This window comes from Mastacembelus armatus, chromosome 1 (assembly GCF_900324485.2).
Source record: "Mastacembelus armatus chromosome 1, fMasArm1.2, whole genome shotgun sequence".
NCBI classification, from domain to species: domain Eukaryota; kingdom Metazoa; phylum Chordata; class Actinopteri; order Synbranchiformes; family Mastacembelidae; genus Mastacembelus; species Mastacembelus armatus.
Genome location: NC_046633.1, coordinates 22502383 through 22516292, shown reverse-complemented (window position 1 = coordinate 22516292; position 13910 = coordinate 22502383). Strand labels below are relative to the sequence as shown.

The window sequence follows — 13910 nt, the reverse complement described above, 5'->3', positions numbered from 1 at the left end:
ATTAAGACTTCATGGCTGTGCTACATCATTAAGAGTTTTGGGTGAATTAAAAAAATAATTCACCAAGAGAAGAAGAAAAGACTTGTCAAGAGAGGACTTTTGAATCCACTTGTTTAAAACTGAGTCTTTGTTGTGAAACAGAAACTCTTTTTTATAGGCAATCTCCCCTACTACCTATTTTAGTAGGGCCTAGACTGTGCTCTACATTCATTTATATATGGAGCGGTGCAAAACAAATTTGGTTCCAGCTGTTCACCATCTCAACTATTTAGTTTCATGCAGAGTCCAATCTGACACTCTCTAATGCCCACCAAATTTGAGAGAGGGGGTGGGATTGACCTCACATTCAGTAAATAGCGATTGTTCATACCCTTATTTTATACCACCATGGCAAAATAACAGAACCAGTGGGGAAGAAGAGATGCTTATTGTCTAACACTTAAACAACATGGTTAATATGCTGCCAATTTAATGTGCACTGTGTGCATTTGTTGTTCAAGGCAGAGCACCGGCCTCCTGTAGCAACTGGTCCTGAGAACTGATTTGTAACATCATCCTTATTGGCCTAACTCATGCTGCACTTAGTAAATAAGCAGGTTTTTTTGTTTTTATTGTAATAAAATAAATGAAAACAGATATGTCCCATTAGATTAGTTTGCTGCATCTACATCAATACTTTTACCCAAAATACAATTAGATGTGGGTACTTTTAAATGTGACGAGGCAAAAAAAAAAAAATCCAAGACCCCGCAACATTGATCGATATGCAGATAAACAACTGAATCATCAGTCAATCCTCACACCTTGACACCTTCTTCTCACTGCTGCAGGACAGAAATCCCTGAGTGAAGCCTATCGATCGTGCTGCACAGGAAGACCGCACAGCTCCACTAAAAGAAAGTAGACGCAAGGCCTTTAATCCCTGAAGACCACGGGAGAAAGATGAGAGAACTACCAGTGCAAAATATCTATCAAAGAGTTTGAGAAACGAAGTCAAAGCAGACCAATGATAAAAAGATACAGAAAGGAGAAGGACCTAGGAGGAAGGAAACATGTAAACAAGCAGAATGTGAAATCAGATGGGAAAAGATCCAGAAGAAAGAGAGAGAGAGAACATGAGCTGGAGGCAGAGAGTAAGAGGTGAATAATGAGTTGCAGGATATTGAAGATAGTCAGTCACGAAGCTGAAGAAATAGATGGAAAAAGGAGATAGTGGAGGGGAGGAGGGTGCGAGGTTGGCGAGGTGTGATGGAGAGAAAATGAAGACGAGCAGTGAACGAGGCAAAAGAGGAGACAGCAGCCACTCCAACAAGTGGGAGATCGAGACGCACCCCGGGAGAGACAGACAGAATGTGAGGAAACAAGAAAAGCAAGAGCCAGAAATAGACAAGAGCAACGCAAACGGAGCAGAGCGTGAGACTGAGAAAGGAGGGGAAGTTAGAAGGGGCAGAGTGAGCGAGAGAGCAGACAGTCACCCCACTGGGCAGGGCTCATACTGCAGAGGAAAAAAGGGAGGATGAGACGATGGAGAGAGAGAGAGAGAGAGAGAGGGAGGAGACAAGAAGGCTGGTAGGGTAGATGCAGTCTAGGCAAGTCACTTCAGAGTCTGTCTATTTCTGTGTATGTGTGTGTGTGTGTGTGTGTGTTATATATGCAGAGACAGAGAGAGAAGATCAAATCAGACCCATTATCCCAGGGCAGGAGCTGGACGACCATCCAGTAAGCAGCACATTACGTCAACATTCTCCAACACTGGTCCGCTGAGACCAGACGGCAGGAGGGGAAGGTGGTTTAGAGGATGGGTTAAGGAAGGGAGGAAAAAGAGGCGGGAGGGGGAGAGAAGAGGAAGCAGAGAGAAGAGAAAGAGATTTGATGAGAAAACAGAGGAGATGGTGAGAAGATGAAGGAGCAGGGAGGGTTCACAGGAGGGAGGACATGTTGTGTCCATGTCGTATCAGATTTACAGTAAATATGAGCTGCTGACATCATCCTCCAAGTGGTAATTACAAGCTGTGCAAGTGGGAATGTGTTTCAGTCAACAGCCTAAAAATAAGAATTTACTGATTTTAACCTGTTACATGGTGGACTTGGTTAATTTAATTATATCACATAAAGGGAGACTTCACTGATTTTCAACCAGATTTCTTTATACCAATGAACAGCATAAAAGTCTGTATTAATCTATGTGAAGATCTCCTTGGAAACACCTTTAAAATGTGATCATATAATTTCCTCACTCAGAAGATGATTCAGGCATGCAGAAATTCAAAACTACAACCTGGACACCCTTTGACCAAACCGTCACTGACCAGTAGCGTCAATAAGACAGAAACTTCTGTGTTGTGGAGTGGAAGTTAGTGTTAAATGAACGGCATTTTGGGGTCAATGCGTTCTGAGTGTTGCAGGTTTCTTCACCTTGGGAACTTTTAGAGAGATTTTTCTCCAGTCATAGGGTATAAATAAAAATATGTTTTTATGATTTGGCCACAAAAAGGGCCTAACTGTATTAAATACTCATCTATGTAGCTGTGAATTCTCTGTCTTGCTGCCAGATTTCTACACTGGCTCTGACAAAGAATCTAGTCTTGCTTTAAAGGTGACGGCCACCATACCCTGCCTCACGCCTGGAAACGTGGGGTGGAGTGTGAGAAGTGCTCAGAGGGCTGTATTCTGCAATGTCACCATTAGATGTTGCTAAATCTTTCATATTTTAATGTGTGGAGTGGTCGAAGCCTTTTCAAAGCATGAAAAGGGATGGAAGGAAACAAAGAGACAAAACAGGACCAGAGGGCAAAGTGAGAAGAAAGGGACAGGAGGAGGCGTAGAGACAACTCGGCTTGCACTGCCAAGAAGGAAAAGAGGATAACAGTAAAAAGAGGATCAATGAGGTGAGGAGTGCACAGCGGGTATGGCCGGTTCACAGCTTGTTCCGTTTCACACTTGGACAACAGGTTATTCTTCCATTAAACACCCTGAGCACCAACAGTGGGAGTTAAAAGTGGGTGAAGCGTGTGTTTTATCTGCTCTTTTTTTTTTTCTATGGCACCTTTTTCTTCACGTGCTGAGCAGCCTCATCACCTCAGACATACTCTGGTGCCCGGGCTGCTTGTCTGATGACATGGACACAAGCTCACCAGCCTGAGAGGGCGGCATGTGCGTCTACTGAGGCATAAGACAAGGAATAATGGTGAAACAAACAACAAACACCCAAATTTCAATTAACAGTTGTGCCCAGTTTGCAGAGACACAGAGTGGGCAGTCTTAATCAATGAGAACATTTAGTTTTGGATTTATTTTACTAAAACATGGTCTGGATTAATAAATGGTCCATCGATGGCTGGAAAAGAGCGATCAGAAATATTTAATGTTCAGTGCTTCAAAGTGTGTTAGTGACACTGGTGAATATGATTTCAGCTGCTACACGCAGGGTTAGGCTATGTGTTTCCATCGAGGTAGGAAGTATAAGACTATGACACAATATTAGTTGTGTATAATTGGACAGAAATAACTCATCACCATCATCATCACCTTGATGATGGCGCTGATTATGCCATTCCTCTGCAATATTGTCCCCCACTAAACAAATCCAGCTAATTTTATCATTTAGTGGTGACATACGACTTGGCTCTGAGCTACAGGGAGAAAAGCCTCTAATATGGTAAACATCATTTCATTTTACAGCATTCACCTTCATTATGTTATAAAGTTAATTAATACATTTTGTTTTTGTCCAATCCTTACAGATTGAAAACATCAACATCATCTTGGTGTTATTCTTGGTTATTTTCCTACTTCTGTGTTAAGAGGAAATGAAAATCTGCAAATAGAGACACATTTCTGTTTTCCTTATCTGGCTAGTCAACTATTTCACGTTATTCAATATACAGAGCACATAAAACCTAAAAAAAAAAAAAACAGAGCTTGCTTGCAGTTTGAGCGAATGTTGCGTACTAGATGTAATGTAAGGATCCAGAGTCAGCAGGGAGAAAGTATTGCCACAGGGCAGGGACCTGCATGTCTCAGGCAAAATGCAAGTTACTGTGCCTGAACTGGAAAGGTCCTGTACTCTGTTACAGAGTAAGTCATTTCAGCACAGTAACTAAGGACTGCAAGTGTTAGCTTGATCTAAAAGACGACTTCTTTTAACCAAGCACAACAACAGCAGAGCAGCATTGGAGCTGCTTTTCTTGCTTTCAGAGGAGGAGCACAGTGTCTGGTGACAAAGCCCGATGCCCAAACCCTCTCATGGGTGTACATTTGTTTGTGTGTGTTCCTGGGCCCGCCTGGCACCTGCTCAAAACCATAACTAAGGCTCCGCGCACCGAAGCGCTGTTGGGCAGGCCTTGGCAACAGCCTCATGTCCCAGATTACACCACCGTCTGCCAGACTAGCTCGAGCACCTGCAGACGGCTCCTGAGTAAACAGACTCAAACATGCAGATCAACAATCGTAATCTCTTCTCAGGGTGTCGACGCTGCAAATGTGGTGCAGGACGTAGAGTTTGAACTAAGGGACAGTTTCTGACTCCTACTGCCAACAACAGGCTAACTTAAATCTCATTGATTTCCTTCCCCCTCTAAACACAATGTAGAAGCATCTTGGACTGAACCTGAAAGAATAAATGGCTTAAGTGCTAAATAAACTGGTGCATGTAAACAGTAGGCAGAAATCACTCCAGTCTATTGTAGTCACTGATAAAATCCACCTCAGGGTGCCAGCTCATTTATAAACTAATCATGGTGACAACATATGCAGGACGATACAGGTTGATAACACTCTTTACTGTTGAGAGAACAACTGACAGTCTGGCAGAAGAACCGATGATCCTATAAAATCTCATTTTGAAGCTGTGTTAAAACACTTTCAGCGTAGGTAGATCCCTTTTTTCATGTTTTCATAATAAAGTCTGAGGCCTCGATGATAACGAAAACGTGTGATTACGAGCAGAGAGTGCTGGATGCTGAAAGAAGTGTGTGTGGGGAAGTGATGTGAAAATGAATTCAGTGGTCAGCCCTTGTGACAGAAGTGTTTCCACCCTGTAGGTCAGCGGGGGTGGGGTGGGAGCAGACCTCTGTGGTTGGATGGATAGATGGAGACAGGGGGCAGGGGGCAGAGGGCAGGCTGACAGATGGGAGTCACCCTGTGGTCAGAGCATCCAGCACCTGCAGCACCTCTCCTGCTTCCCGCCCTGGATTTTTAAGTCTCTTATATGTTACCTCAATCGAACTTATGAAACCTGTTCATTTCTCTTCTGCTTGCTTTCACATACAACGTGCAGCACAGTGTGAGTACTTTCATTTGGTGTCCACCAAGATTTGCCCCCAGCACAAATAAAACCAGAGAGATTGATGTTACCCATGTTAAGGTTAAAATATGAGCGGTTCTGTCCTGCAGCTGTGAAGGAACCTGCCACAGCTGTCTGAAGTCTTCTCACTTCTGTATAGTGCGTATACGTAAAGCTTCCCTAAACGGCTGACTGACTGTGGTTGCTTTTACAGTCTCTCTGGCTGAGCAGGTGGTGTCACTAAAGCAAACACAAGAAGACTCTGAAAAATAAAGACCTGGAGCAATAAAAAAAAAAAGACAAAAACAGTAAAACCCCTGAGGAGAATCAACTGGCTGTTTTTAACAAACGTCACCTGCTTGACCTCCCATTAGTTTAAAGTGAATGATCACAGAGTGAAATAAGCTACGAAATGTGCAATTTATTAACCACAAATCAAATCACTCTGACCATGGCAGCATTCAGGTAAATCAGATTCAGATTTTATGACACATTTTATCTATGAAAAACATTTACACTTGTTAAACCTGGACTTCATCAACAGACCTCAATTATTGGAATAAAGAGATTTTAGCTTTTCCTTTATGTGTGAAGCACAAAAAAGGGGTGAATCACTACGTTTTCCACATCCAGACCACAATGGACCTGATCTTCATCAAAATCACTACACTAAACCTGTCAAAGATGAACCTGATTAACAGGCAGAGTTTAAAGAACAGACAACACTGTATCCTGCTCATTTTCATGCATTATGGATTCAGAGTGGAAGCCACAATAATTATCAAGACTGCAGCTTGTTGAAAATTAGGACTGTAAAGGCCAAGGCTTAGTGAGGCGTTCAGAGCGTTTCAGCCCTCTCACCGTGCCATTCTGACCTCATCTGGTCCCTGAACACACACGGGCCATAATTTCAGCTGCCAGCTGTGGAGATGTGACAGTTCACAATGTTCATTTTTCCTTATTTTCCATGACTTTCTGAGAAACTGAAAAACTGGTCTAAAAATGCCCAGGTGTTCCAGGTTGCATGGGAACCCTGAGACTGCCGCTTTGGATCCACACTGTACTGCTGCTGCTAACCTGAGAGCAGTCTAACAGGGACGGCAGCAAGACCAAGATTTCATCCCAAGACAGCGTGCCAGAGGAAGACTGGGAATTTAAAATGGATCAAAGAGCAGAAGGTGAGACCTAACCATTTCAAGGATTTAACTCCTACGTATTACCATAACAGCCATCTGGCACCAACCTGTCTGTCTGTCTTCTTACATCTTTTCCATTTCATTTTACTTCCTCATTATGCTTTTGACATTTGCATTCGATACTTGCTTTCCCCCATCTTTCCCCTCCACTTTACAGTTCATTCCCAGCCTTCCTCACTTTTTCCTCTCACGTTATCATGCCTCTCTCTGCAGCAGTCAGCAGCAGCAGCCGTTCCTGCTGGGCCCTCCCTGTTGTCGTTAATACACACCAGCAGCCTCCTCCTCCTCCTCCTCCTCTCACCTGCTCCACACCCACAGTCACAAAGCTGCTGCTCCCAAGGAGGAGCTCATGATCTGGGTGTCACGGCTCAGCTCCAGCCCTCTGCCCTGACACTCACCCATGTTCTCAGGTAGCAGAGCACTAATTACTGCAGAAATAAAGAAGGCATGATGCTGCACCACTCCACACATAACAGGGGTGCTGTACAATACTCTTTATCTAATGAGTTTAGCTAATGAGGGCCTGAGCTACCCAATGATAAGTCCAGGAGCATCACAGCCACACAGCTGTGCACTTCTGCCCTTGGATGGAACTTTCAAGGTTGTGCTGCAACAACAGGCCTCAAATCTGGATCTCAGAAAGTAAAACCACAGGTTTTTCTTTATATCACATTAATTTTAGAAATGATTATGAATAATTCAACTGTAAGCATTTTAAATATGGCCTCACTCACTGAAAATACACATAAAAATGAATCAGGTCCAATTGCAACCAATGCACTGTAATGCATAGAACCCTGTCCTAGATATACTGCATATTATAAAGATCCTGTTGCACAAAAACATATCACAAACACATCAGGCCACACTGCCAATATGGAGCAACAACTTAAGTCACATCTGCCGACACATTTCAACACACATCTGCTGCCTGTCTCTTCATTTTCAGGACATCTCTTCACATGATCCTGGTACAATCAGGTTTACCTGCCTCACAAAGACAAAAACAAACATTACAGGTCGTTTCATTCATGACTTGGTCCTTTTCTACATAGCAGAAGATGAAAAGTGGGTTCACTGTGGTGTTGAGCCTCAGACTAACGGTTAGTGGAGTAAAAGTAATAGGCTGTCCATAGTACAAATTGTTTTAAGCTCGTCTTTATAGGATTATCATGTACTATCTTTCTATTAAAACACAGTGAGCTGAGATGCACTGAGCATTTGGTCTTAGAATGGTATAACTTGAGTTTTAGAGTGGCTAAAGAAATGGACAGTGACTCAGACAATAATACAATACACACTGAAAGTATACCACATGACAGATACAGGTGCATTTGGCTGAAAAAAGAAACTAATCTCTGTGTCGTTGAGGCCTCTAAGCAGCTGCTTTGACCCCTTACAGGCAACGAAGTAATTCAACCACATTTCTGTCTGACTCTCTGCCAAACCAGCAGTGAAAGCAGTGCAGCTGATGACAGCTGAGGTGCCCCCGTTCATACCTGCACCGAGATGCAGATCTAAGCCCCGTCGCTCCCTCGGGAGATAGTCATTAAGATTTCATAGGGTGAAAACATGTGAGGACTTAGAGTGACGCACTGAGCTAAAGACATGCTCCCATTTCAAGGATACAGAATCAAAACTCATTCACAATAAACGTATGTAGATATACACAAATTCATCAGTGACTCAGATACACGTGGCTGCCAGTATATTAGATTCATGTGGCAGAAACTAAAGCAGCTAAATGTAACGTGACAGTTTCAATGTTCAGTTCTTCTCTGAAAACTGTTTTTCTGTTCAAACTGTTTTAGAGGTTGAACTCTGTTTTACAGTTTCTAATAGTCTGTCCATTGTTTTTGATATAAATGAGGTGGACAGAACTGCTAATGGGAAGAGCCAATGCCAGTGTGAAAGCAATGTTTTGTAAAACATGCATCAGCAGTCTCCACTGTTGTACAATACAGTGGTCAGGGCCATGTATACTGGAAATATGTTCAAAACTGTATTACAGAAAGGAGTGGCCTAATTTCTTTACACTTAAAATTAGTTTAACTTTAGCACCTACGTATTTAGCAGAACTGTTCATTTAGTGCCCGTAACATGAGAGTGTTATGAGGTACTGCAGCACTAACATCATTTTTTGTGTTGCCTCACAAAGACCATCTCCAAATGGGTGTGTTGCACTGATGATAATGTAACGAGTCAACAATACGCAGAAAAACCTCGTCAGCCACATTTTTTTCTTTTTTGAATCAGCCCAAAAACAATACCAGTGGTCTACAGAATCCCACATGCTGTGGTGCACAACCCCAGACTCTGTGAAGCGCACAGGTACGTTAAATGTACATGATGATGAATCTCTCTGGTGTGTTTTAAAGGGAAGACGAAGGCAGAACTAAATCAGGGCCTGGATTCACAGACATGACAGTTATCGCACAAAATTAACTGTTTTTTTTCCACAAACCCAACAATAAATAAATAAATAAATAAATAAATCACCACCCAGATGTAAAATAACAGAAAATAAAGTAGGGCAGCTCCATTTTCATGCAACACACTCATCTTTCATCATTTATAATTTGCACCTAATGGCTGCTGCTCTGCTCCAAACTCTTATCAAAAGCCTAGATTTTGCTGGGAAAATGTTAGTTTTATTAACCTCGTGAGAAGCCCTGGGAGACATGCAGTACCAATTTTCCACCCGCTGATCACTCCTGACAAAAACAAAGATTCAGCCGAGCTGCTGTCACCAGAATGGACCCAGTCAGAATTTTGTGGAAACACCATTTTGAAGATATGCAACTGTGAACAGTCCACACAGGAAGTAATCATGAATTATTGATTTAATTAGATGCAAGTCCAAACCTCCTGAGGACACGAGGAGCTCAGTGAAAAAACACACACCACAACAAAACTACATAAAAACAGGACGCAGGGACTAGTAATGACACAGCACTATAGCAGCACAAGGGTTGTGTAAACATCTGTGTCATTGTCCAGCACAGCGCTGTTGTGATAAAGGCTGAATGATGCTCTCACCAGAACCTTACTCACTGAGCCTAAAGGACAAAGCAACAGTGGGCCCTAAAAAACAAACAAAAAAAGGGGGCTCCCAAAGGAGCTTGTTCCAGACCAGCCCACCTCTAAGCCCATGACCCTTTGTTCACAAAGCACCAGAGACTCTACATGCAGGTTTCCCAATTATAGCTGCATCAATTATTGGACGTAGACCCACAAAAAGGCTTGATGAAACAATCACGAACGACAGATGCACCACCACCAGAAATTACCATGAGTGCATGTATCCAAACTCGTGCAGGATGATAAACCAGTCCTGCAATCAGTCCTTCAGGTGTAATTTTCAGCTGATCAGCACTAAACCACCAGACCAGTTGTCTCACTGATGGCAGCTTCAAAGTTTCCTGTTAAAACTGACCAAATGTCAGTGGTGAACCAGCACAGGATGACTGGGCCAAAACAACAACAACAATAATAATAATAATAATAATAATAATAATATGTGATGAGCAGCTGACAGGTCTGTAAACATCCCCATATTGACCATATTTCAGTTTTTCACTGAGCTTGGTCTCAGGCCAAGTCACACCCTGACACAAACATGAGCTGATCAATGGGCGCAGGGCTGCTAGCTGGGACCTGCACCTGCCAAACCCTGTAGGACCAGCTAAAGAACAGGTCGGTCATTCAGTCAGTCAGTCTATTCGATGTAAGTCTACCTGGACTCAGTCTGGCTGAACAACCCCGATTAGCTGACATGAGGCTAGCAGCTAAACGGCTAACTAGCAGGTTAGCCAGTTAGCGGTTATGCGTGCAGCTGGACTAGGGGGACCCACGTCCCTGACAGGCAGCCAAGAGGACTTATCTGACCCCAGAAACCCACAACAGGCAGTTAAAGTCCACGGACCTGCCGTGTGTCACCCAGCTTCAGTGGAAAGAGGGGACCCGTTAGTCGGTCTGTGGTACCTTTGTCTCCCTGATGTCCTGCTTTCCTCCTTCAGGGTACCACTGGACGCGGACAAACCCTCTACCGAGAGGCCGGCTCGGGGAGTTCACAGCGCTCTCGGTGTCCGAACCACATGGGACCGGGACCGGGACCGGGACCCGTCCTCCTCCTCCTCCTCCACCACCACCACCACTACCCCCTCCTCCTCCTCCTCCTCCACCGCCTCCACCGCCTCCTCCGCCGCCGCCTCTCCCTCCGCCATCGTCGAGGTCCGAGTCGGAGTTAAAATCCTCCTCTCCGTGGATCATCCGAACTAGACCAAACCTGACGGAGCCGCGATACCTCCCAGAGACCAGGTCGTGAGAGAACAGTAGCCGCTGGGAACCGTCCGCCGTGGGCGAGAGAGCCATGGATGGAGGCTCCGAGCCCGGACTGGCTGCCGGAGAGAGACCCGGGGCTGGGGATGATGGTGCTGCTGCGTCCGGTGTGGCCGCCGCCTCCGACGGTGCGGGCTCCGCCATCGCTGCTGCTGCTGCTGCTGCTGCTGCTGTCGGGAATGATGCTGGAGAGCGAGGACGACGGCGGAATGAAAAAAGCTGTAGTGCACGTGTTGACGTTACGTCGTACGGAGAGAGATGTACGGACGAAGCGTCGCAACGTCAGCACGCAGTCCCCCCCTCTGACCACTAGGTGGCAGCGTGAGCCAAGTCCGATTCACTCAAAACTGAGCAAAGACGTAATTAACGCCCAAGTTTACGTTATATGGCTGCGCCTCGTTGAAAATCACATGTAAAAATAAACATATATTGTTGACTTTGTTTACTAATTGAAAAAAACTGTGTTCGTATGAGGGAGTGTTGGAGAAATCCACCTGAAGGCAGAGCTTGTTTTTTCAGGACAAATTTCTTCAGGCTGCATTGACTGGTCTTTAACAGCGACCACATTTTTAAAGTCTGATCACATATGAATAGAAAATGTTTTAGTAACGCCATTAATATGTTATTTAAATAGACCAATACCAGCTAATAATTCTAACATGTCTGAAGATTGTTTGTTTATACTTGTTTATTATAGAATTTATGTTAAGATAAATGAAACAAACATATCCGGTCTTTTTTTTTAATTTAATTGTCTTTGAATTTGGCTCGTGGTTTTGTAAATTAATTGTGAATCAATACCTGTTGGTCTGCTGCATGAGGATTGTTGATTATTGCGGCTAAATAAAAAAATAAAATAAAAAAATAAAATAAAATAAAATAAAGTGCGCACAATTTAATCCTAGTGTTAGTTTAGATTATTTCCATCGTTGTGACCTTTACAATGAGTTCACCTGATTGCTGAAGTCAGTGTGTGTTAACTGGTCCACTCAGTTGTCTCCTAAACACAGATTATAGAAGCTTGATCTGTGTCTGATTATACTAGTCCTATCATGACTTTATGCAAAACATACATTTTGTTTAAGAGGTCGACCCAACCACAATTTAAATAATTAACGCAACTTATTTTAACACTAAAGAGCTGACAAACAAACTCCTACACAACCTTTAATCCTCTTACAGGTCTGGAAAACAAAGCGTGGTAAAATGGTGAACTCGACTTAAAGGGACATGGGCAGCAAACGGAAAGTCTCCTTGAGAGAAAGATGAGATTTAAGCCGAGTCCTTAAAATGGCCTAGTTAAAACAACCGCACAGGCTCCTCACGGGAACTGCGGGTTTGCTCATCCAGGATTATATGTAACCAACCATCCCAGCGCACCGAGGGGATAAGTACCCGCGCTGAGCCACTTTGCGCTCAGTCCTCGCTCAGAATCCCGTTACGCACGGATCGGGCTTTCAGAGAAGCAGACAGAACGAGGTCAAAGAAGTTACTCTCAGAACACTACCCTTTGATTTACTTTTAACTTTTTTGGGTGGAGAAAATAAGAAAATGTCGGTTGTGAGCGCAGTGCCGTTCATGAAGCCGCTCCACATGCGCTCCCCGGTGGCGCAGGGCCGCCGCCACACGCTGCCGGCCAGCGAGTTTCGCTCCCTCAGCCCGGAGGACGCCATCAGTGTGTTTGAGATTGAGAGGGAAGGTGAGAAACCTCTTAGTGAAATAAAGTATACACACACACTATCTTTACCTGAGGACAGGTATCCTCTTTTCTTTCTTTTACAGGAAAAAGGTGAAGAAAGTTGATGTTTTTATTCATGTTTGCTGGAAAGATACTCACCGGTCTATGGACAAAACAACTTTATTTTTTTAGAGAAAACAATGCCTTTCTCTTTTCCTGATTATATCATCTTCATATTCCCTGAGTGTGGAGGGTAGCCTATAATAAAACGAGTCTTTCCCATGTAGGCATGTATAACCCTACATCACATTTCTATATATTTGAGACTAGATTCTTATTTTTTTTTGTTATCCAGCCTTCTTCATGTGGACTTCTCTAATTCTCCTCCTCCTCCACACAGCGTTCATCTCAGTGTCCGGTGAGTGTCCTCTCCACCTGGACGAGGTGCGTCACTTCCTCAGCCTGTGTCCTGAGCTGTCTCTTGGCTGGTTTGAGGAGGGACGTCTGGTGGCCTTTATCATCGGCTCACTGTGGGACCAGGACAGGCTTACCATGGTAAGACAGAGCAGGGGACACCTGGGCAGTGATTAACCTCAGGCATAAACAGAACAGATTCGGTACATAACAAATGAACAGAAATGATGTTCATATTAATTAAGTGATCAGAAGTTCAGATAAATGTTGTGTGTGAATCAAAACATAAAGTTGAAGTGGACTGAAATATGTAGAATATAAAGAGTACGTTATTCTGACAGCTCATTTCTTCTCTGGTTTTCTAGGACGCCTTGACTCTCCATAAGCCTCATGGGACCACAGTCCACATCCACGTCTTGGCTGTCCACCGGACCTTTCGGCAGCAGGGCAAAGGTTCCATCCTGATGTGGCGCTACTTGCAGTACCTCCGCTGCCTGCCCTACGTACGCCGCGCTGTGCTCATGTGTGAGGACTTCCTGGTCCCCTTCTACCAGAAGTCTGGTTTCAAGGTGCAGGGCCCCAGTGAGATCACAGTCGGGCCCCTGACCTTCATCGAGATGTTCTACCCAGTCAGGGGCCACGCTTTTATGCGCCGCAACAGTGGTTGTTGAGGACACAAGGACTGGTGGTGCCCCCTCCCATAGAAACAGGGTGAAGGGGTGTCTGAGCGAGCAACCAGCACAGTGACTGTGATCATCACTGAAGTGAGGTGTATGTTCTGCAGAGGGACAGGAAAAAGAGCTGCCATACAGCTGCCAACAACAGCTGTTTAAAAAAGTGGTCTAGTAATACTTTGCATTTTAGTTTGTTTACAGCAGAAATAATTACAGGAAAGCCCTGAAAGACTGTAAGCACTAAATTCAAATTTTAATTTTATTGTTTGCATGAAACTATTTTTTATTTTGATAAATGCTGGACATTTATTATATTTAGTAGA

At 43.9% G+C, this 13910-nt stretch overlaps 2 protein-coding genes across 2 annotated transcripts in view; one reads left to right on the top strand and one right to left on the bottom strand.

The window, feature by feature from the left end:
* Positions 1 to 11059, bottom strand: part of ube2o (ubiquitin-conjugating enzyme E2O) — a 30317-nt gene extending 19258 nt beyond the window's left edge. Inside the window, exons 1-2 of the mRNA XM_026303975.1 lie at positions 10665 to 11059; positions 10465 to 10619 (exon numbers count right to left, since the gene is read on the bottom strand). Coding sequence (XP_026159760.1) covers positions 10465 to 10619; positions 10665 to 10965 — 456 coding nt within the window. The 5' untranslated portion in view covers positions 10966 to 11059. The remainder of the gene's footprint in view (positions 1 to 10464; positions 10620 to 10664) is intronic.
* Positions 11060 to 12372: 1313 nt separating this feature from the next.
* On the top strand, positions 12373 to 13584 carry aanat1 (arylalkylamine N-acetyltransferase 1). The gene is made up of 3 exons (XM_026303669.1): positions 12373 to 12520; positions 12900 to 13054; positions 13279 to 13584. Exons 1-3 carry the CDS (start codon positions 12373 to 12375, stop codon positions 13582 to 13584), a joined length of 609 nt encoding a protein of 202 aa, XP_026159454.1.
* Positions 13585 to 13910: the final 326 nt, after the last annotated feature.